This window comes from Paramisgurnus dabryanus, chromosome 1 (assembly GCF_030506205.2).
Source record: "Paramisgurnus dabryanus chromosome 1, PD_genome_1.1, whole genome shotgun sequence".
In the NCBI taxonomy this organism is placed as follows: Eukaryota; Metazoa; Chordata; class Actinopteri; order Cypriniformes; family Cobitidae; genus Paramisgurnus; species Paramisgurnus dabryanus.
This window is the reverse complement of record NC_133337.1, coordinates 56,401,260-56,424,951: the sequence shown is the minus strand read 5'-3', so window position 1 is coordinate 56,424,951 and position 23,692 is coordinate 56,401,260. Positions and strand designations below refer to the sequence as shown.

General features: G+C 37.3%; 4 protein-coding genes across 7 annotated transcripts; 1 reads left to right on the top strand and 3 right to left on the bottom strand.

Moving 5' to 3' along the window:
• Positions 1 to 131: 131 nt before the first annotated feature.
• On the bottom strand, positions 132 to 2,127 carry tomm22 (translocase of outer mitochondrial membrane 22 homolog (yeast)). Its single transcript, XM_065242485.1, has 4 exons — positions 1,849 to 2,127; positions 1,389 to 1,507; positions 1,163 to 1,280; positions 132 to 862 (listed from the first exon to the last, which is right to left on the bottom strand). Exons 1-4 carry the CDS (start codon positions 1,939 to 1,941, stop codon positions 788 to 790), a joined length of 405 nt encoding a protein of 134 aa, XP_065098557.1. The 5' UTR covers positions 1,942 to 2,127; the 3' UTR covers positions 132 to 787.
• Positions 2,128 to 2,467: 340 nt separating this feature from the next.
• Positions 2,468 to 6,565, top strand: maff (v-maf avian musculoaponeurotic fibrosarcoma oncogene homolog F). The gene is made up of 3 exons (XM_065242484.2): positions 2,468 to 2,735; positions 3,756 to 3,817; positions 4,679 to 6,565. The coding sequence occupies exons 2-3, from the start codon at positions 3,782 to 3,784 to the stop codon at positions 5,120 to 5,122; spliced, it is 480 nt and encodes a 159-aa protein (XP_065098556.1). The 5' UTR covers positions 2,468 to 2,735; positions 3,756 to 3,781; the 3' UTR covers positions 5,123 to 6,565.
• Positions 6,566 to 6,710: 145 nt separating this feature from the next.
• On the bottom strand, positions 6,711 to 17,865 carry tmem184ba (transmembrane protein 184ba). 2 transcript variants are annotated; one of them, XM_065242475.1, is made up of 10 exons: positions 17,726 to 17,865; positions 16,856 to 17,077; positions 16,576 to 16,741; positions 13,897 to 13,987; positions 13,685 to 13,760; positions 12,827 to 12,918; positions 12,563 to 12,732; positions 12,261 to 12,455; positions 11,896 to 11,922; positions 6,711 to 8,468 (listed from the first exon to the last, which is right to left on the bottom strand). In XM_065242475.1, exons 1-10 carry the CDS (start codon positions 17,732 to 17,734, stop codon positions 8,239 to 8,241), a joined length of 1,278 nt encoding a protein of 425 aa, XP_065098547.1. In that variant the 5' UTR covers positions 17,735 to 17,865; the 3' UTR covers positions 6,711 to 8,238. The 2 variants fall into 2 exon arrangements, with proteins under 2 accessions (XP_065098547.1, XP_065098548.1); XM_065242476.1 differs by lacking the exon at positions 11,896 to 11,922.
• Positions 17,866 to 17,918: 53 nt separating this feature from the next.
• Positions 17,919 to 22,369, bottom strand: csnk1e (casein kinase 1, epsilon). 3 transcript variants are annotated; one of them, XM_065242478.2, is made up of 12 exons: positions 22,273 to 22,369; positions 22,083 to 22,149; positions 21,357 to 21,453; positions 21,156 to 21,266; positions 20,924 to 21,072; positions 20,529 to 20,757; positions 20,276 to 20,446; positions 20,024 to 20,172; positions 19,533 to 19,731; positions 19,309 to 19,445; positions 19,159 to 19,225; positions 17,919 to 19,077 (listed from the first exon to the last, which is right to left on the bottom strand). In XM_065242478.2, exons 3-11 carry the CDS (start codon positions 21,430 to 21,432, stop codon positions 19,193 to 19,195), a joined length of 1,254 nt encoding a protein of 417 aa, XP_065098550.1. In that variant the 5' UTR covers positions 21,433 to 21,453; positions 22,083 to 22,149; positions 22,273 to 22,369; the 3' UTR covers positions 17,919 to 19,077; positions 19,159 to 19,192. The 3 variants fall into 3 exon arrangements, with proteins under 3 accessions (XP_065098550.1, XP_065098549.1, XP_073671764.1); XM_065242477.2 differs by having other exon boundaries at positions 22,088 to 22,149; positions 22,273 to 22,368; XM_073815663.1 differs by lacking the exon at positions 22,273 to 22,369 and having other exon boundaries at positions 22,083 to 22,250.
• Between the last annotated feature and the right edge of the window lie 1,323 nt (positions 22,370 to 23,692).

Here is a 23,692-nt window from a genome sequence, read left to right as displayed (position 1 = left end):
TATTTTGCATGACTTAATTGATAAAGACGCCTTTCCATCTTTTTATGCCGAACTTTCTTCGTCTAAGAGATTAGTTTTACAATTGTTTTAGTTATTCTGTTTTATAAAATATATGACAAAAAAACACAGACCCGGGTGGATTTGATTTTATTCCTGCTGTCATGTAAAACTCACAGGATTCCCTATTATTGACAGTATGTTTTGAAACATAAGTATTTCTCAAACCCCACAGAGATATTTTACAACAATTCACTTGGACCGCATGACTTATGTAGTAGCTTTGCATGATCTCCGTTTAACCTGTAAAATACAGGTAGAGAGCCATTTCTAAAGGTTTTAACATTTCTAAATCAATAACAAGAAATAACCATAATCTGAAGACAGAGAACATTTCACAATCAGCATTGGGCTTGGTGAACCCTCATTAAAATTTACAGATCTTTGATGAAGTTAATGATTTTCTACAACTTCAGTGTTGATACAGTACGTTACAATGGCAAACGTTGCACCATAGACTGAACAGTCCCTTGGAAAATATAATGAAGTCTCACGATACCTATAAAAAGGAAAAGGTCAGAGCTTAAACCTCCAGTCTATGCATTTTGGTGAGAAAGGCAGAGAGAGAGGGAAGTTCAAAGAAGTCATCAGTTCTCCAAGGCAATGACTTTGACTTGATGTTGACCAAACACAGTATCTTCAGTTCCTGCTCCCTCTCTCTTTCCCATTCTTCTGTGTGTCTCCATTGTCTTCTTAACGATCTGCAAGTTATGGACATAACATTGTGTAATCAGAGCTTTCCAGGGGCAGGAGGCATCATTCCAGGCATTCCTCCAGACATGCCAGCATTTGGACCCAACAAAATCTGCAAAAGCAGAACACAGGTATATGTTATTCAAAACAGACACAGAAGAAACATAAAAGAAGGGTAATAAAACATTTACTCCAAGACACGCGCTTACGCTAAATTTCTACATGAATACATTAATTATGTCACTGTCAATGGCCACTACAGCTCATTGGAAAAAGCTATATACTTAACAGCCATTGACCAAGTAAATATCATTTTCACTTTGATGAACAAAAATCTGAGTGTACATTAAACTTGTGAACTTGAGAAGTATAATTAAGGTTTTTTTTCACTTTAAGTTTTTATATACTGTACCTGTCTCTGCTGTTGTAGCTGTTGTTGTTCCAGCTGTAACCTCTCTGTCTCAAAGACAACCGGCAGAACCAAAATCATAAATGAAGTTGTACCGATCCATAGAGCTGAGCGGGAGAAACTACAGGACAAACACAATAGGAACAAATTATGTGAGGTCTAAAAGGTAAGAAATTTGCAGTTTATAGGAGCAACAATTATAAATTTATGTCAAATGCGACAAGCTCACCTATAAAGTTTTTTGGCTACAGATAGTGAACACTGTGCAGATACTTCAGCTGCAGATCTCATTGAATCTGGAAACATCTCAGTTAGACCCCAGAGTCTCTCCAGCAATGTTTCATCCAACTGTAAGAAACAATACACATTAGAACAGAATTGGGCAGAAACAAGTCTAAATGCATCCCACATTGAATCTAATGGCCTCAAATAAGTAACTTTACAATCAAAGGACGTTTAAGCAATCAGGTATACAAGACTTGACAGTTGGTGGTTTCCACGTGCAAAGCCTGATAAATATGCAATAGTAAATGATGTTTTATATAGTGTATATAAAATGTTAAAGGCATAGGAATTCAATTTTAACACCCCAAAACGCCTTTGCGAAGCTAAACTGCTAGTCTATGACAACAGTCATAAAAATATATCTTTTCCTTAGCTTTTTAATTTTCCGTGACTAAAAAGATTACCTCTTCATCTTCATCATCTCCCTCAATCTCATCTTCAAGGGGTCGTGTCTCCACACGGCCCGAATCTGGAGAGAGTTCCTGGATAGTAGCCATTTAAAATCTGACAAAATTAGACTTTACCTAGGATTTAAATATACTTTTGTAAAAAATTGATGGTCGTTGTTATACCCGGTTATACACGCTCACAACGATTTAGATTAACAGAGCACGCATTGAATACCGAGGTCACTTGGGTTACATGTGAGTCGGATGTACTTCCCCGGTGCCTTGCAAAGAAACACTCACAATGACGTACTGCGACACCTAGCGACAGGGAGGTCTCACTGCATATGATGATTCTGCGTAGTGAACGATAAAAAGTGTTTCACATTTTTGAAATCTTTCACATTTTTGTTACATTACTCTTTATAAAAAGCTACACTACTGTAATTTCTAAAATAGTTCAACTAAATTCGGGAAAGTTTAAACTTGTCTCACTTTTGCTTTCATTGACGCAGTTCCCTTTAATTTTATAATTAAGTGTAGGAGGAACTTACACAGAAAACACATTATCACATGGAATAAAACCATGGGGTGGCGAAAAGAGAAAATATGCCTACTATGGGAGTTTCACAAGGTTGTTGACAGATTTGTGTATGCGTGTATGTGTCTGCTAAGGTCCCGCCCTCATTCTTAAAGCCTTGAGTCATCGTGTGTGTGTTTTTTATGAATGAAAGGATCCAGCCCGCGGACGGTGGAGTGATTCCGGGAAAAAGGCGTTTTGCTCTCTAGTCCGTCTAAACACGGGCCGAATTGTGATAACGTATGTTATTTGAAATATCGGAACGGCGGTGAAAATCGTGGGCTTCGCTATCCGGCGACTTGTGAAATAACGCAAGCAACACAAGGCAAGATTTTCTGATTTCTCTTTTCGGTATTTGTTTACACTAAGGAAACGGGGGGTGTTAGCCAACCTGCTGTAGTGCACGCAGTTTTAAAATAATAATCACCATTTATAATGTTATGTAATAGATTTGTTCTTTCAGAGTTGATTTAAAGTCATGTTTTATAAATTCCAACAGTATTAGTCAACATAAACGTCAGTATGGCGCGTGTTTTTATCATGACACGAGCTGTAGCACCGAGCTAACACGAAATAAGGAAATAGCCGCTAACATGTTGACGGTTGGGGATGTGAAAGATAACAAGAAACGTTTTCTCGAAAATATTAATTTTTGTATAGAATAAGTAATAATATATATTCTTAGGAATTTTGTATAAAAGCGTATGTTGTTTTTATGAGAAATGTCAAGTCAGCAAGGTCTTGCTTTGAACGTATGTCAAAAACGAGTTGTCAAGTCGTTACACACCCTTACTATGTTTTAATCCTCATGTTAAAATTTTTATTTTTTTTAATTTTCGCTAAAGGAAATTTTGTAACTTGTTACCTAATCATTGTGATGGGAAACTCCAACTGGTGGCGTACGCTAAATGGTTTACTTACATTTTAAACTAACTTAGCTGTACATATAATTATTTTGTAAGAATATATTTTGTCAAGTTTCTGTTTAGAACTTTATACACGATGTAAAACTGGGAATGTGAAAGTAAAGGCTGCTCAAGACAGGAATGGAGGACTTGTGCTGAATCACGGTGACGGTGTTAAAACGCTGCTTACAGGCGCTCGGTTATTTCAGTCGCTCTGCCCACACATGACTGGAAACTCGTGGTCAGCACACAGCAGCGTTTACTTCTCCATATGGACTTTGACCATTCACTTTAAAAAACACACTAGATCAAACCTAGTTTAACACATTAAAATGAAAATTGACGATTCGTGTGTTTTCAAAATATTCACGCTTGTTGTTTACAGAAACAAACCTTAGATACGACATTGTCTGATTTTCTGCTTTTCATTCCATTTACAGGTTTCAGGGATAAATAAAACCAGACCATGACTTCAGACGGCAGAGCTAGTAAAGCTCTCAAGGTAACTTAACAATCACTTTCCGACAAAAATATTATCACAAGCCCATTTAATATCAGAGGATACTAGAGAGTAATGCTGTGTCCAACCTACAATTACTGGGGTATGCTTCATTTAAAGGAGTAGTTCACCCAAATAGGAAAATAATGTGCATGCTATCACAGTATATGACTTGATTTCTTTAGTTGAACACAAATTTATATTACAATCCCATCATGTTATCTTGTAAAAGAAGCTCCAAACAGCACATTTATTATCAATGCGACTCCAGTGAATGACTATATGTCTTTTGAGAGAAAACACTTCATATTTTGTGCATACTTAGCGAGCAATACATATACATATACACATACAGATCAAAGTGGTAAATTCCATTATGGCATCACATTAGTAACGTCGAATCTAATTGGTTCTTGTCAGTCTCAAGAATATGACAACTATTCACAGTACACGCAGGAATGCATATTTGGGTGAACGTTTCCTTTTGTTACGTCAGCACAGACTATAAAACGAGTATGATTTATTTTTTTACTTCCTTCCTTATAAAACAATTTTGAAAGAGGATTTGATACTTGAAATAGATCATCTATAAATATTTCAACAAGCTGTAGTTAAGCTTAATTAACATCACTCCACACTATATAATAAAATATACAATAATAGTCAGCACGTTGCGTCTGGGCCCATGATTTGCTACTTGCTAGTCAGTGACAGATGAGTTAAGGGCGAGTCAGTATCCGAGTCTATAATTAAAAATGCATATCTGCCAAAGGTTAGTTTAACATTTAGGAGTACTCTATAGCTTTAAAGCTAATTCACAACTAGACGATTAACAATGTAAATCAAACACTCCCATGCTTTCAGGTAAAGAGGGAATGTGGCGAGAATGTTCCAGTGCTGAGCGACAGTGAGCTCATGTCGCTGTCAGTGCGTGAGCTGAACTTGCACCTGCGTGGTTTGTCGCGGGACGAGGTGCAGAAGCTGAAACAGAGGAGACGTACGCTGAAAAACCGGGGCTATGCAGCCAGCTGCCGGGTGAAGCGCGTGTCCCAGCGTGAGGCCTTGGAGCAGCAGAAAAAGGAGCTGCAACGTGAGGTGGAGCGGCTGGGAGCAGAAAACGCAGGCATGCGGCGGGAATTGGAAGGATTGGGGGCCCGTCTCGCTGCTTTGCAGCGCTTCGCTCGAGGTTTGGAGTCTGGAGGAGCCAGTTTACTGGCCTCTACGCCCCGCCTGAACACGGCCTCCGTCATAACCATAGTGAAGACGCCGCAGCAGGTGCACGCCTCTAGAGAGCAAGGAGCATCCTAGGGCACAGTGGCACCACACTGATGGATACACAGACACATATAGGTACACAGTATGATCACACAGGACCACGTTTGCTCGGTTGCACAGAACTATTTGCAGCGATTTCAAAAGTTATTTATACTTACATATAAAGGAGCAAAAACATGCCAGTTGTATTTTGGACTGTTAAATTTACTTACACACACACATACACAGACATGCAGTATATACTGTATGTATACATCATACAGTCTAATATATGTTGTGCTGGACTCATTATGACAAGTGTATACATCTGCATAAAGCTATAGCTAATGATATGATACCATTAGGCTACTTTTTTATGCCTGTGTTGATATAAATATGCTTTCTGGGTGTCCATACATGTTGGCAAGTCATAACACAAATTCTTCACTAGACTAATGTGTGAGCTTGACTCATCATGTGTGACCACTGAAGCTGGTTGGTTTTGCTGGAGTGTCTCCATGGTATTTATTAATCATGGGACTAGAGGATGTTATGTTAATGCAGATCTATTAATACATGCCATTTCTATATTTTAATGTTTGTATAAAAGACAAATGTTCAACAACAGACATAAAAGCTATTTTATTTGTGTTTAAGACAGAAATGTTGAAGGTAATCTGTGCTGTGATTGGTCTAAATACTACTTCTATTTGACTAGCTTGGGGTCATTCTTAATTATTGTAATGGGTTTTGACGTGAGTATTTTTTTGTAACGTTTACTTGTCGTAATGAGTAGTTTAGTAATGGTAAAGTATCTGGCCCCATTGCTTTTAACTAAATTCAGTACGTGCGAGGGTCATATTCGTCCTAATGTTAGAGCAGCTTGTTTGTAGTGGTATTTGTGTATTTAAAACCAAGACCATATATATATATATATATATATATATTATTTGCTATTTATGATTTAAAAACTTTGAACAGTTGGAATATTTGGAAAATCCCATCAGAAGGAAAGTGGCGAAGGGAAATTTGAGCAAGATGTGAAAATAGAGGGCAAAGAGGAAGCGGGGAGGCAAAATGGGAAGTGAGCAATTACAGTACAGCTCACTTGGGAGGAAGATGAAGGATTAGAAAGTGACAGAGGGAATATGAAAGACAGAAATGAGGTTATCACATGTATGTCACATCAACTCGTGGTTGTCAGGAAGGTTCTTGCCAACTACAAGCCTGCTTTAAAGGTTATACTGTAAGATCATTTTAAACATGATATCTCCGGTGATTTTTAAATAAATTTATTTAGCTATGTCATCAGTACTGAGAATCATCTAACTTGTGCCCGTGACACGTTTGCTTGGCAAATGTGTCCAATGTTTTGTAAAAGTGTAAAGCACAAAAATGTTGTTTGTATTTATTAGCTGTATTTTTCTATGGTAAATTCATTGTCTATTTTATATCATTTAATTGAAATAAATGTTGTATATATTGTACATAAAATTATATGTGTTCATGAGTAAAATCTGTATAGCTCAGTGGTAAAGCATTGTGTTAAAAGGTCAGGGTTGACACACAGACTGATAATGATATATACATTGTACACCGCTCTGTAAGTCGCTTTGGATAAAATGTAATTGTAAAGACAAAATATACATACAGAATTATTTATTGTTTCATAGATATTTGTCAGAGCATCAAAGGGAAAAAATAGAAGCGTAATCTTTGACATTGTAATACATAATGCTCTGTTTAAAATAACATGACGGTACAAAGAAAATATTTACTTTTCTTAGTGTTACTACAAAATATTGTATTTCAAACGTAACAGGACTTTCGATGCTTTAATTATCACTTAAGCCATAACTCTGAATAACGTGAGAAAATACATATATCGCTTGCCAAAATATATACTGTACTACAATATTTGGATTTCACCTAAATATACAAAAACTGCTTAGTGCAATAACATCTATATTAAAAAGAAATTCTCTTTTAAGAAAGTATAAACTGTAAAACTATAGCACACTAATAAGCAGGTACCATACAAACTCGTACTTGGTTTCAGCTGCTTTGTTTTCAAACTGGCCTACATAGTACCAATAAAAGCATAGGGCAGCGGTTAATATGTAACACCAAAACATCATATAACCAACCACAAGCATAAAGTTAGCTTGTTAAGGGCCTAGTGCTATCTTAACATATGCAATGACGGGTGCTTCTAAAGAATGGGAGACTTTGGTGTGGCTCTCATAGGGTCAGTGATAACAGGCGTGTCCGATAAAGATAAGCAACGAGTGTGTTTGTGTAACTGTGTGAAATGTGAGATATGCCTCCCTCTAGTGGGAAAATCACAAAAAGTGCCCTTTAAATTGTTTTCAAGTTGTTACTTATTCACACACATAACAATAAACGGCATTTTTAGGGACAAGCTAGCATACCCTGAGCGGAGCATAACCTCAATCTATATTTCTCAGCTAACCTAGATAGTGACACTCGTGTGTCATCACACCAGGCAAATAATGCCCTAATTACACCCTTATGGTTCGGAGAGCTAAGCATTGCTCACTCCTATCCAGGCCTACATACAGGCGATTTCTATAAATCTATAATCTTATGGACCATCAACCAAGGTTTGTACCGTCGATTCAGTCAAAACAACAGCAGCATGTTACAAAGAGCCGACAGTCACTCCACCCTCACTGTACTCTCTCATTGCAGCCACACCCTCCTTTTAAATCACCGGGGAAGCTATAAACACTGTTGAAACTTAGAAGGAAAGGTGCACTTGAACTCAAACCAAAAACAAAGGAAAGTAACTGTGCCAAATTTCCGCCGGACCGGCGCCGTAGTCGAATACACTCTTTATAAATATGTTGGGATGTTCAAACACCCCTTATGTAAAACTACACACATAAAAAAATACATCAAATGCCACCATTTGGCTACAAATATCCAAGTATAGCTGAATGTATTATTTAACAACATTAAACTTACAAAGCGCAGAAGAAGTCACAACTAAGCAAGTACAAGCAGCTTAAAATCCATACTATACAGCACTATATCCATGAACTACTTGCTTAAGATGGTCCTTTAATAACTTGCACCTATGTTAACGTAACATCGCTGTTACACGGTCCCTTAGTAGGTACCTTTGTTTTGGACAAAGGGTGATTGAATTAAAACTCATCATCAGAGCTCAACAGGAGTGTTTTTTCGTTGTCTCGACAGCTCACGGAGCTGTGATTACGGGATAGCGGTGGGGCGGTAACTCCCTGCTCCAGTGTAGACTGCTGGGTGTACTGTTGGTAGGCTGGGGAGAAATTGTGGATGGCATCCTGAACCATGTCTCCAGGGTTCATCGTCTCTTTCAGACTGCTGGAGATGCTCTTCATGGGGGCACAGCGACCTTGAAAAGGAGAGGGATATTTATTAGATGTATATGGCTATATTATTTGGAAAACCAACAAGACTGACTCTTAAAGGGATGGTTCAAACAAAAACTTGTCATTATTTACTCACCCTTAATGCCTTTTTTTGTTCTACAGAACCCAAATGCAGATTTTCATTTAGAAAGAGTCGTTTTAAGTTTTCTGGTTACTATGGGAGTGGATGGTGACTGAGCTTCAAAATGACACGAAAGTGTTAAGCTCCACTCAACAAGTCTCATATATTTTAAAGGAACAGTATGTAAGAAATTTATATCAATTAATCATAAAATGGCCCTGATATGTCACTAGACATTAAGAAATCATTTTCATTTCAAATACTTATATCACTGACAACAGTGGTCTGGCCAGGATATTGTCTTTTAAAAAGTGGAGTTGCAGCCCTCAACTGATGTTTATGTTGTCATTTTGTGTATTGGCCACCAGCTGTGTGATTGCAGTACCAGTTTTAGCCACAAGTTTTTGTGATTGCAATACCAGTGTTGGCCACAATCCTACATACTGTTCCTTTAGGTGTCCTGGAGACATTTACTCTTCTATTTTCCTCTACTTTTGCATGTCTCAGTTGTTACACATTACTTAAAATAAACTTGCCTAAAAAACAGAGATTGTTCACTGAAAGAGAGACACAGGTCAAGACTTGAAATAATGGATTATATTTTAGGGCAGATGTCACCAATCCTGGTCCTGGAGGGCCGGTGTCTCTGCAGAGTCTAGCTCAAACCCTAATCAAACACACCTGAAGCACCTTAATTAGCTACTTTAGGTGTGTTTGATTAGGGTTGGAGCTAAACTCTGCAGAGACACCGGCCCTCCAGGACCAGGATTGGTGACCACTGTTTTAGGGTCTTTTTCGCCAAACCTTTTTGCCCTTCAGAAGACTTAAAGGGACAATAAGTAGGATTTACCCCCATCTAGTGGTGAAATTGTATTTTGCATTCAAATGAATAAGGCTCTCTAGCGCCTCACTTTTCCAAATGCGCGATGCAACTTCGTTAGCCTTCATGTACTCACTGATCTCCTTGTTTGTTTCAGCTAGTTTGTGTCATGAACAAAAACGCGTTGTGGAAACCGTTGGTAGGCTAGTGCTTTTTGTCCCTCTCTACTATTATAGTTTATCAATATCAATACGGCGGAATGACATGGAAGCCTCCTTGGACTTACACGTTCAATGTAAGTAAAGAGAAGAAATTCTAAGCTTACAAGTCAGATCATTGGACACCAATGAGGACGTTTTTATGAGACATTGATTTTGATTAATAAAACACTTAAAATCCTACTTACAGTCCCTTTAAAGGGGACATTTCATAAGACTTTTTAAGATGTCAAATAAATCTTTGATGTCTCCAGAGTACATACGTGAAGTTCTAGTTCAAAATACCATATAGATAATTTATTATAGCATGTTAAAATTGCCACTTTGTAGGTGTGAGCAAAAATGTGCCATTTTTAGGTGTGTCCTTTTAAATGCAAATAAGTGGATCCCTGCACTAAATGGCAGTGCCATGGTTGGATAGTGCAGATTAAGGGGCGGTATTATTATAATAAGATCCACTTCTGACCTCACAAGGGGAGCCAAATTTCAATTACCTCTTTTTCACATGCTTGCAGAGAATGGTTTACCAAAATTAAGTAACTGGGTTGATCTTTATTCACACTTTTAAGGTTGATAGAAGCACTGGGGACCCAATTATAGCACTTAAACATGGAAAGAGTCCAATTTTTTAAATGTCCAGTGTGCTTTTTTTAGCAGCATCTAGCAATGAGACTGCGAATTGCAACCAACCTCAAATTCGAAGCGCAAAGAGAATCTACAGTAGCTGCCACAGGACAAACATGTCTGAAACAACAAGTAGAATAGTTGGTCTGTTTAAGGCTACTGTAGAAACATGACATTCATGTAGATAAAAATGTCTCATTCTAAGTTAATAAAAACAATACAGTTTATGGTCTTTATTAGGGGTGTCACGATTCTCCAAATCCTTGATACGATTACATTTATACACAAGCTCACAATTCGATTCTCCCTTTTTACTTTTTTTAAAAGAACGGGTTGCTATGCTATTTTTAGACTAGACTTTTATGAAATATAATATCTGACCTTGAACCCGGAGATGCCCTGCCATGTTAGTCGTGCTGCCAGTGGAAAAATATGGTACACGCACATACCTGATAAAACGAAACTTCCTGTGAGATGAACATCTGGCACCTTAAAAGCACGCTTTTATTACCGTCAGACGAGATTGTGAGACTATACGCCAATAAGTCATGTTTAAATGCTGTTTTCATAACTCTTAAGCAACTGAAATAAGTTGTTGTGAAACTTAAATGGATCTCAGTTCAGAGAAACGACCGGTCCTGTCAAAGACGTCGTTCTGCTGTGCAAGTACGTGTGCTCTGATTGAGTTCAGCTGACGGAGGGAGGCGCGTGCTGTATTTGGTTTCCCATGTAAAGAGCAGCTCGCGTGGTGTCTCCTTCATCTGCCATGCTATGTTTTAACTGGCTGTAGCTAGCGAAGTTAGAGGAGGTTGACTCAAAGCACTCAACACGTTTTTTTTTTTCGCTTGGCAAGCAGACCAGACGTGACATGGGTGTGTGGAGCATCGACGATTACATTTTTAATTCGAAGTTCGAGGCTGTGAGTTAATTTCGATCGATTTTGATATAAAATAGAAATCGTGACACCCTTAGTCTTTATACACCACTGATAATACAGTTATGTATATTATATTATATTTCTGTCAGGAGATCCTTTTAAAAGTCTCACATTGCACCTTTAAAATATATGGCACCAGTCGAGTGGAGTTATTTAACACTTTGAGGTCTATGAAGAACCATGGCTATGCAGAAGAGGTTTGAAAAGGCAGTCACCATCCACTCTCAGGGTTTCAGATGACATGAGGGTGAAAATTTTTTTGTTTTTGGGTCAACTATCCCTTTAAGGTACATTCATAAACTATATGGTTGTCAGTCCTAGTCCTAGTACTACTAAATACAGTCACGTTCACACAGAGCTCATAAGTGACAATTTAATTCTGTAATCAAATAAACTGCCTAAAACTTTTTAGGATCCGCAACTAGTTGCCCCTTATGATAACCTCAAAACAGAAATACATTACATTAGATCCCACTGTCTGTTAACCAAGGTTTGTTCCATTGCCCAATGAACGGACTTGATAACACTTGCGGTTGTTATGGAAGTGGTAATCTTTTTCCCCTTTGGTCACGGTTTCTATGGTTACAGGTGTTATTCAAGGCTAGTTACTCAAAGCAAGAATACAAAAGGGCTTGGGTTATTGTTCATACAGGTAGAATTCAAGCTGCACCTGTCAGCCTCAGTGCATACATCAACAAACAAAGGGTTAAGATCAGAAACTGCAGCCTACCGTACTGTCCATATGTTGGAACAGGGCCTTTAATGTGCAGCATGAAAAGTACAAGAGAAAGAATGGAGGGGGGGTGTATTGCATGGCATGATGGGAATGCAGGAAATATGAAAGCAAGATGGGCGAAGACATGCATAAATAAAGCATTGAAAGAACAGAACAGCCGATATAAATAAATGAATAATGAAGGAATGATACAGAAATAACAGAACAAGAAAAGAGGAAAAAGTCAGCTTTGAGAGACATTATCATTGTGATAAATATAAAGAGAAAATTTCAATAAGCATCCTGGCAAATCTTTTAACAAGCATTCCAACCCAGATAAATGCCATGTTGAAGAAACCACACTGCTGACTAAATCTCACCAAGGGAATCCAGTCGTTTGTCCATGTAGACTTTGTATGTGAACGCATGTCGTAGTGCCAAGGCGGCGAAGAACATCTCGATGCAAATGATGAAGTTCTGGTAGCCGGCTGCGACAGTCCCTTCACCGACAGAAACCTCAGCAGAGCTGATCTGAGGAATTGCACCGCATTTCTCCAGAATGGCCAGCAGCATTCCTAACAGACCAACAACAACACACGACCACTTTGTCAATAATGGATACCTCCGAGCATCACTACCGGCAGACAACTCAGATTGTTGTTAAAAGTGAACATATGCTGACCTTGCCAGAATGAGAGGAAGATGACAGATTTGACCATGAGGAACTTCAGCATGGGTCTGTAGGGACTAAGGAGATCTCGGGTGGAAAAGTAAAACAGGAAGAGGGCATAGAGGGACAGGCTGACGGAGATGTTATAGATGATGGCCACGTATAGATAACCACTGTTGACGCTATGAGGTCAGAAACAAAAAGTCAGATTCAAATCTTTGATCTATTGTTCGAATTCTACATAAAACCTACAGCCACAACATGAGAAGCACTTACTTAAAGTCACCATCGCGGTATTTCCCAAAAGCCTGCAGGATGACTGTAATCACAGCCATCAGCGGTTTGACAACACAGAATTGTAAAGTTGCCTGCGAATGAACAAGCAAGCACACAACCAAAAATAAATTCTGGGAAACAGATTCTGGGAAGTAGTAAGTATTTCTAAGGGACATATTTTTAATTATCGTATATTATTATGCATTTTAATTATTGTATTTTCTAATATTATTAAAGGATTATTATTATAGTCCATTTTCTTAAAAATAAATCCAGATAATCACGTAATAAGTCATGACGTCAAGAGGTCACGGATGACGTATGCGAAACTACGCCCCAGTGTTTACAAGTGTTGAGAAAGACGACCGGCCGAAGTGTTGTATGTGGAATGATACTAGTTAATGCCTTTGTGTCAGTTTATTGTTTAAAATGGTCTGCAAATGTGCGTTTCATATATGTAACATGTGACCTTTCTACGACATTAAGCAATTACGTGAGGTCGCGCTGGCTCGTCACACAGCCGGAGGAAGACGAGAAGTTGTGGTTTAAAAGTGCATACTTTTTATTTTTCTTGCAAAAAAAAAAAAAGGCAATCGTTTTGCTAGATAAGACCCTTATGCCTCGTTTGGGGTCGTTTAGAGTCCTTTGTTTTGATGCAGTTTAAAATTGCAAAGTGTTGGGGTCCATTAAAGTCCATTAAAGTTTCCAAATCCTGGAATCTTTTCTTAAAAAAACATAATTTCTTCTCGACTGAACAAAGAAAGACATCATTTTGGATGACATGGTGGTGAGTAAATTATCTGGATTTGTTTTTTTTTTGAAAATTGACTATTACTTTAAGGTGATTAGGAAGTGAACCTGTTTGCAGAATCTAAGGAAGCCAATCGAGTACGTCTTGCCCCAAAGACAACATGTTCCATATATACAGCTCGACCTGTAGCAAAACAAGATAAGACATTGTGAACTTGCAAAAGGGCAGCCACTTAAACATAAATATGAAAATGTATTCTGTGACAAACAAATTTAAATAAATCATCACACAAAGAGAATCATTAGAATGTGCTACTTACTCAATGGGTTTTCCTCTGATCTCAGCCATTATAGCGCTTTCACCTCCAAGATATTCATAACAAAGACTCAAGAAATTATAGATCACAAATGCTGCAAAAAAGCAGTTAGAATATTCATTAGACATACAAACATAATATATAAACAAACTAAATGTATATACAAAATAAGTGTATATATAAAAGTCACAAAATAAAAAATAAATGGAGACGAATTATGCAATTTCATGATATAAAGAGAAACTTTACTAAAACGGCTAGATAAAGGTTTGGTGATTAGTTCTACAGTAACAACTAGTGTTGTAGTCAAGACCACCTAAACCGAGACCAAGTCAAGACTAAGACAGGCCGAGACCAAGTCAAGACCAGTGCAAGTCACTGCATTGAAACACTTATAAAATGTGGAATCTGCACATGATTGGGCACTTCTTGTCTGTGTGCGTGCGTGTGTGTATGCCATCAGATAAGTTGATAAAATAAACAAAGGCATTGCAGATATGTGGGAATTGATCTTTGTCTATAAGCAAATAAAAGTGAACAAACACTAAAGAGCTGAAATCAACTTAACCATTTTCTGAACTGTCTTTCCATGGCTTGCCATTCACTTAACACAATGCAGGTGTTTTAGTTATAAAATTAGAAAAATTGGGAGAAACTTAAACAATGCTTTAACAATGCCATCATCATATGCCAAACCTGAATAAACTGCATAAAATTAATGATAAAAAAATAAATTTGTGATGTGCCATCAGTTGGTCTTGAAATAAAATTCGAAGTCCTCTTTGTCTGAGACCGAGGCGAGACCGAGTAAAAATGTGGTCGATTCCAAGACAAGAGTCACAAGACCAAGACCTTTAAAAAGTGGTCTTGAGACCGGTCTCGAGAACTACAACACTAATAACCACATTTAGTAGTGAAAATGTTACACAAAAAAGTTAAAAGCAGCACTAATGTGAACGAGGGTTTCTGCTTAAATCCCTTCAACAGTGTTACCAAACACTAACAAAAGACTTTAAGGCTAAAAAAAGGCAAAGCGGTGCACAATAAAATGTCCCTTGTGATTATCAGCCCATGCTACAATAACAAAAATGTGATCTCTCCTACATCAGAGATTACAGAACAGTAGAGTTACACCCCTTCGTCTGCCCATAATAAAATCATTCATACTAGTTAATAATATTTTTACATTGAAAAGATTTGGCATTGTATGAATATTAGCTGTATCAATAAATAAATAAAGCAGAACATAAAACACATTTTGTTTTTTAGGACAAAATCTTCATTCAAGTTTCCGTTTAATCTTTTTCTTCATTTCCAAAAATAAAGCCCAAAAACAGAGACACTCATTAGCAGCCTTGGTCCTTGTTTTCAATAAAATAAAAAGAATAAAAGTATAAAAAACTTCCTAAACAACAGCTCAGAAACCAAGATTGTTCACTGAAAGAGAGGCACATGTAAAGACTTCCATCAAGTAATGGATTACATTTTAGTTTTATTTGTCGCCAAACCCCCTTTGCACTTCAGGACACATAAAGGTCCAGTGTGTGTGTTTTTAGCGGAATCTTGCAATGAGATTGAGAATTGCAACAAACCTCAATTTCGAAACGCAAAGAGAAGCAACGGTAGCTTCCACAGGACCAAAATGTCTGTATAATACTAAACTAAATCTGTAAAATGAATTGAGCTTTCTAAATCTATTAAACATAACAATTATCTATTAAAACAAATTTAGTTATTTACCAAATTATTTCTTAACACCTATGGGGTAATTCCATATAAAGGACAACCCTAACATTAAAAAAAGTTGGGCACACACTATAGGGACTATAGAGTCTTTCATCGAATGCACTCATGTTGCCACGGTAACGTTCATAAAGACAGGGGAGACGGTGATCATGGATCATTGCTATGCGAACTTGGAGAAGTTTGGCAGACGATCTGTAGTTAACATTGCATACATTCATTTTACACAGTAACGTTAGCTCAATTAAGTTTTTAATATGCTTCAGCATGTTGTTAATTTTGCTCGTTTCCAGAAATAAACTACCGGTACTCTTAAAAAACTCTATGGCTCTATATGTCAAATGAAGTTTGTACCCTAGAGTTGTTTTATGTTGAATACATTTCAAAACAGATCTTACTATGTAATTTCATTAGATACAAGAAAATAACTCTTTAATTCAAGAAACTAAGCATCCTAAACAGTGGCATCTCTAGTGGGTGTTAAATTGTCCTCTGGTCTTGCTAATGAATCAGTGCATGTGTGAATCACTGTATGTGAGATCTCAGCTCTATATATAGCATGTACACCCTGCAGTCACAGCTGCTCTTCAACGTAGTTTACTGTTGCTGAGTCGGGAATCAAACAGCCATGAATGCAGCTTTCCCTTTGTACCTCACCCACGTGACATTTGAAACAGTCTCACACCTCATTCATAAAAAAACCTAATGAGATTAATGCTATGACAACATTATATACTGCCGTCAAATGAGCATTTGGTTTATTGGTTTATCCATGAGCAGGTTTTCTCTGTACCCTCTCCACCGATGCATGCTAAACATGGTTACTACGCAACAATCATCCCTGGAAATCCCAGCTGACCGTAGCGTCTGAGAGCTAAGAAGTACAGACCACAACACTTGTACCGGACCTCTGTAAAACAGGTTATAGAGAGAACTTACCCTCATAGCAATCTCTGACTGTGTCAAAGTAAACATAGTACTGATCGTTGGTAAAGAAGAGGAGGCTGAGCCAGGAGTCAAAGGCATAGATGGGGACGATGAATAGGATGCGTACTATATGTCTCTGCTCTTTGGGAGAACTGTAGTAACGCAGATGCATGTAGATCTGTAAAAAAACACAAATCAAAGCATTAAAACATACTGGGTCTCAATGTAAAGAACATTCAGTGTCCTTTCATTGATTATTTAGGATGAATTTATGTAAAAAATATTTGGTTACCTGGTGGCAGGTAAGTAGAAGTGCTGTCCACACAAATAAACCAGACAATGCCTGAGCTGTGGTCGTCATTAGGAAGATGGGCTGCTCCGGTGTGAGCAGAGGAACCTCTGGAAACCAGGAAATGTTGGGCCCCATAGGGGCCGCCGTGGCTAGCGATCCAGGAGCCATCCTGGAAACTTTTCCCTCAAACTGATCAAACAAGGGCACGTCACGTCTCAAAAGCTGTGTGTGAGATATAAAGATGAAAATGTTTGACAGAATGGATGACGACAACAAAACGGATGCGCTGCAACAACAATTGATTTCCAAAACATAATGGAAGTGAATCACAAAAGGATTGGTTTACACGGTATGATGATGTAATGTCTTTCATATACATTGACAGTATTTTTAATGAAATAAACTTGAATTAATGAATTATGATAAAACATTACGTATAGCATAAAGTGAAAAAACAATGTATTAAAACAAAGTTAAATTCAACCAGAACATTCACAGGTCTCCACACAACTGTACGTCTAAAATCTGATTCAAGTTCATTCAGCAAAAAAAAAAAAAAAAAAAAACTTAACACAATAATTAAACAACAGATTTGATTAAACGTGAATTTCATACTAACTGTGCATGTTGAAAGAGAAATTGTTTACCGTTATTTTATAGATACCAATCTGGTAAACTGGCGCTGGTTTTACTTTTAAACTTACCTTCTAGGCAAAATAAAAGCTCAACATATTCTTACTTTAAATGTTTTTCGTGTTATTCGATTTTATTTGAATAACACCGTCCTAATTTGTTCACAAAGTTGGTCGCCTTATTGTTTTAAATCAAACGCGTTTTTGCAAACGACAGATGTAAGTAACGTTAACTTACCAACAACATAAACACAGCTTAAAATCCTGCGCCGTGCACAAAGAGAAACAGGTTTGGCCTTAAATCTTTCCAGGCATCTTTACTGCCCGTCATCCATGTTTATAGTGCTGCGCCGATGCTCTCAGTCTCTGTTGCTATTAAATCTGCTCTCTGTCCTTTTATTTTTTCCCATGAAGTGATTCGTCGCGACTTAAAACCTTACGGTGTATTTCACACGCTTATTCACGACTTTAAAAATCCGGTCTAACGTTAGTTAAATTGACGTGGAAAGGCAGTTCATTTGATGACGAAAAACAACAGTGACTAAAATCTCTTGCGGATTAGTTTAACGGTGATAAAACTGCAAAGCTGCAGTGAAGACAGATACAACAAAGAGCGCGTTACTTTTTTCTAAAATGGGTTACAGTTTCAAACTTCATAATAAAAGTCCTCAGTCTAGTGACGTAACGTAACATATCATAAATAACGCATTTTTAAAGAATTATGTAACGCAAAAAATCTTACAAATAAAATGTGTATACGGTTATACAAAAATAATAAATGTGTATAATACTTTTTAAATAATTGTTGAACTTCTTATTAAAGTTCAATTGGCTTAAACAAGCTGAAACAGTACTTTGATATGTGTGCGTTTATTTATAAATGAAGTACTCATGGCTAATGTAAACGCAGAAGTCTTCATTAGACATTTTCTGTATACCACACATTGTACTTGTAAGAAATAAATTCAGGTCTGTTTTAATGCTCAATTTGATATTTAGGCTCACTAGAGCCTTTAATTAATGTTTTTAATATCTCCATTAATTTCACAGAATCATTACAAATTAATTACATTCTTGGAAATTCTTAACTTTTGCATATTTAATGTTTTACATGGTAAGGATGGTTCCACGAAATCTCATATGTCAGTAAGGTATCAATATACAACACTTCTCTTTGTAAAGTAACAGTGCGAAGGATACATTTCTTACACTCTATCAATAATCAATTTAAACATTACAGTCCAACAACCACGTCCATCTCTTTCCCGGGATTTCAGACAAAACTGAGAACAGTCAGAGTAACAACCATATTAGGCTGGTGGTAAAAATACTATTTTCCACTTCCACTGATTTTGATCATGGCCTTGTGGTCCTCAATAAATCTTCTCATCCACTGTCCACAATGGAGTCATGCGTCTCAACCCAACGGCAACAACCTGCATTGTGTGAGGACGGGGGAGCACGCTGTCCATTACAAAGCTGTGATTCCTTTCTTCCTGCTTCCGGTCTACCTTTAAGTCTCGGTGTCGCACTCCCATTTTATATAGAAAGATGAATATAAATGCTTTAGGGGAGTTGTCTGTTGTTATCCTGCAATATAAAACAAAATTTAACCGAAACAGAAGTTAATTCATTACATTGCATTATTAAGGAAGCATTTGTATGGCCTACCTCCTAAAAAAACAGCAAATGACAGAAGTTGCACTCATTTCCCCATGTGTTCGAATGGAACACTGACCTGTGAGAGGAAGGTAAAAGAAATGTAACAAAGATCAGTAAAAATAATCATTATGTAGTGAAGAAACCGGGTGTAAACCAAACCTGTGGGGGAGTGATGCGGATTTGATCGTGGCGCAGTGGCAGATCCGGGGAGGCGTTGGCAGGAGCGCCTCGATGTAACCGTAAACAGACTCTTCTTTCTCGCTCAGCTCCTCTACCTGCTCTTGGAGATGCATTTCCTAAGGAAACCAACAGCACAGGAGGGTCACAATGACATCCCACCAAAAAAAACAAACACATGTAGCGCCAATCATCCTCAGACGTACCAGACTGTGGAACACGTGAGGCCGGTGTTGAACTGGCTGGATCTGGGCCATTGCGGACCCTGTTAGGGGCTGGGAGGTTGGGGCCAGAGGGAAGGGCACGAGCTGCTGAACCCTGTGGTCCACCTCCGGTCCTCTCTTCTCTTTCCTCTCCCTCTCCTCTCTGTTCCTTCTCTTTTTCTTCTGCTGTCCTGCTAGAGCCCTGACACAGCCAGAACAACCCACAAGGTGAGCAATGTAATAGAAATACATTCTGCACTTTACAATATAAAGCATGGGTGCTTAGACCTGTTTTTGGAAATCTACCTATAGATCCAACCCAAAAAATACACGAAAAACTAAAATATAAATTATATGGATCATAAATTTAAGCAAGAATGTTAAATAATTCAATTTTTATGAAGGAAGATCTCCAGGAGCAGGTTTGAACACCGTTGTTGTATAGTATACTATACTTGATCTCTACTGTAATGTAGGATGTTTAAGGTACATACAAATTTTAACATGTTCCAGTCAAACACATAGTCGTAGGAAAATCCCTGTCTGTGGAAAAGGTTTCTGAACAACTGTCTCAAGTAGGAGTAGTCTGGCTTGTCATCAAATCGAAGTGAGCGGCAGAAGTTCATGTAGGTTGAAAACTCAGCTGCAAAAATATTCATGAATGAATCAAAACAAAAGTGGGAAAAAAACAATATATGAAATAACATTTAGATTATTTTATATACAACATCAATCAGCATACTTACACGGATAGCCCTTGCAAAGAACCTCAATGGGTGTTGACATTTTTTTCTCACTGATTCGCTCATACTTTTGCCTTTTCGTGGCTGCTTTGAGGCCTTGCCAAGGAAGAGAACCCAAGTTAAAGTACATGAGAACATAGCCAAGGGATTCAAGATCATCCCGCCGAGATTGCTCTATAAAAAAGAAAGTAAATAAGGAATAAACAAATAAACCCCATGGCAAGACTGTATGTCAGTGACCCTCTTGTGCTCTTACCAATGCCCAAATGAGTGTTTATGGACGCATAGCGGGCAGTACCAGTCAGGTTCTTATTCTCACGATATGGAATGTGTTGATGTGTGCGGGCATCTCTGTATTTCTTGGCCAAGCCAAAGTCTATAATGTAGACCAGATTTCCCTTTTTGCCGAGTCCCATTAGGAAGTTATCAGGTTTAATGTCTCTATGAATGAAGTTCTTGGAGTGGATGTACTCGATTCGGCTGATCTGGATAGAAGAAAAAGATATTTTGTAAACACTATAAAAAGTATTGCTTTAAATGTAATATAATTTGTCTGAATTACATCAAATGAACAAAATGTATTACAGGCAAACTATCTAAACAATATCGATGGTATTAACGTTTTTGTTTACACCATTTTAATCCAATTACCATCTGATCTGCAAGCAGTAGGACAGTTTTAAGTGTGAATTTCCTTGAGCAGAAGTTAAACAGATCCTCCAGACTTGGACCCAGAAGCTCCATCACCATGACATTGTAGTCCCCTTCAGCACCACACCATTTGATTGAGGGAATACCCACTATGGTTGAAAGAAAACCAAGTACACATTTCTAGTAACTCATTCACAACATCTTGGATAAAAATGATTTTCAAACGTCTCACCTCCACCTTGCATCATCTTATAGAACTTGCTCTCAATATGCAATTGTGGATGTTTAGTCTTCACACTCTCCAATTTAATGGCTACCTCCTCTCCTGATGTGATGTTTGCACCTGAAAAGTTTCATTTTCACAATTTTCAGACTCACAAAATCTAGCGCAATCGTAAGTGACTGAAAATGTAAAATGTAATGTATGTTTTACCCAAGTAAATATCGCCAAACGAGCCACTTCCAATCTTTCGCCCAAGGCGATATTTACTCCCAACACGTAACTCCATTATGTCTTTCCTAAATACAGCCTTCAAATCATACAAAATATTAAATTATGCAAATAAATGAGTCCTTCTCCTTTATAGGTAAAAAGTACCCACAAACAGCTGCAACACACAAACCTGCACATAGCAGATTTAAACAGGATGCTTGCTTTATAATTTCTTATATCGTGACTATCACCGGTTCAGATTTATAATTTTATACTATTCAAAATTGAAAAGCTACACACAAACACCAATGTGCTAATGTAGCCAGCACTGGTAGTCATCCATTTAACATCTGACATTTTAAGTCATGTGATGTGGTGCAACACAGTTCCTGTTCAATACCACTTGCAACGAACAGGTTAATATTTAATCATCACAGATCATCAATGTGCATCATGTAGGTCAGTATTTTATCAACTATAAACGGCAGAATGAAGAATAATCTGTTCACAATGGCCTTTTTGTAAGAGTTTAATGGCGTCTGCATAACTGAATACACAAGACAGCTCTGTCTTCAGTGATTTTCAGCCAATTTTGTAGCAGCCGCACCCAGAACATGTTGACTCCGAGGTTTCACAAACTGATCGTAGAGGTTACACTCAAAATGACTCAGGACAACCAAATTAATCTTAAATACCTGATATGACCTTAAAGCAGTAATATCTTACCTTACCTAATGTGAGGGTGGTGGAAAAGTGAGGCTGATCGACAGTCTTGCGCTCGTGCGACAGGACCCTGGACAGCGAAGAATGCAAGCGTCATTTTACACGGATCATTACAAATGTCATTCCCACCACCGCTTTCTACCTCACATATTTAAATCCTTGCTTTAAAATCGCAGCACATGGATTGACCTACTTGCATTAGCAGGCTAGCGAGCAGCAGCCTCCCTTGTTTGTATCCCAGCGCACTTCTCACAGAAATGATGTCATTCACAAACGAGCTGAAGGACCCGGATCACTTCAAGGGGCCGCGCGCTTGACGCGTGTATTTTCTTCATTTTACCGCTCGCTTACGAATTACACAAAATAGACAATTTTTAAAAAAATTATATTTTAAATATTTTTTGTTTTACTCTTCAGTACATATTATAAGAAACATTTAAAAAAATGTACGTAATTTTACTACTGAAAAATGCTAAATCTAAATGGTAAACTAAATAGGCCTAACCTTCACTATAAATATACCTTTATGAAAGTGCAAGGTATGAGTTACCATATTTTATGGCAAAAATATATACTGTTTTACATAAAATTATAAACACTTTTACGGTAAAAGTATGTTAAAAATATGTTTTTTTTTTTGTAAATCATCGTAAACTTAACAACAGAAAGGACGTTCTATTCTATAGAATTATAGTTCTATAATTTACTGATAATTTAATTAAGCTAATCACGTTTCTTCCCATATTTGTTACAAGTTATGTATAAAAGAATATGTTATGTTACATTTGATGTTATTTATTTAATGTCCATTTTTTAGTGTCAAGTTATTTGTGTGTATGACAGCATCTTAGCCATTTGTGTGGCCTTGCTTTTTTACCTTTTTCACTTGTATTACGGTATTTAAATATATATTATAAGGTACAAAGCAGATTTTTATTAACAGTTATTTATCATATAAATCATGTACTGAAATATACAGTTAAGAATTGTAAAACATACAAAACATTGCAGTGCTTCATTGAAATTTTTTGTTTTAAACTTGTTTCCATGTTTCCCTATCTTTTTACACAAAAAGCTATTTTTACAGTGTAATAATGCACAGAATATCTCATAATAGATGAAAACAACATTTATTCAAAAGACAAATAACTCATGTTTAGGACTCCCAAACAAGTCCATTACGATCAAGCTTTTCCCCATTCAGCTGCTCTTACATTTGAGCTCTGAAGTGTGCATAACCACTGTCAAATATACTAGGCAAATTTTCGAAATGATACAATAGATCCTGCTGTTTACATTTCCCTGTTCATATTACCTGGTCTCTTTGGATATTAAATACTGCACTTATTTTATAATGTAAACAAAAGTGCATGTAAATCTGCCAAATAGGTTTATCAGGTCAGTACTAAATAAAATACAATGCCTGTGGTTCTTTGTTTTAGAAAAACATTGCAAAAGAAATGTATAAGAATGAGCAGAACATTCATTAAGGCCTATTTTCTCAACTAAGCTCAACATTGGCAGTGGATGACAGCTACATTGATATGATACTTCAAACTATTAGGCCCTTATCAGCATGTCAAGTCATTGATCTGTGAAAATAAGGTTATAAA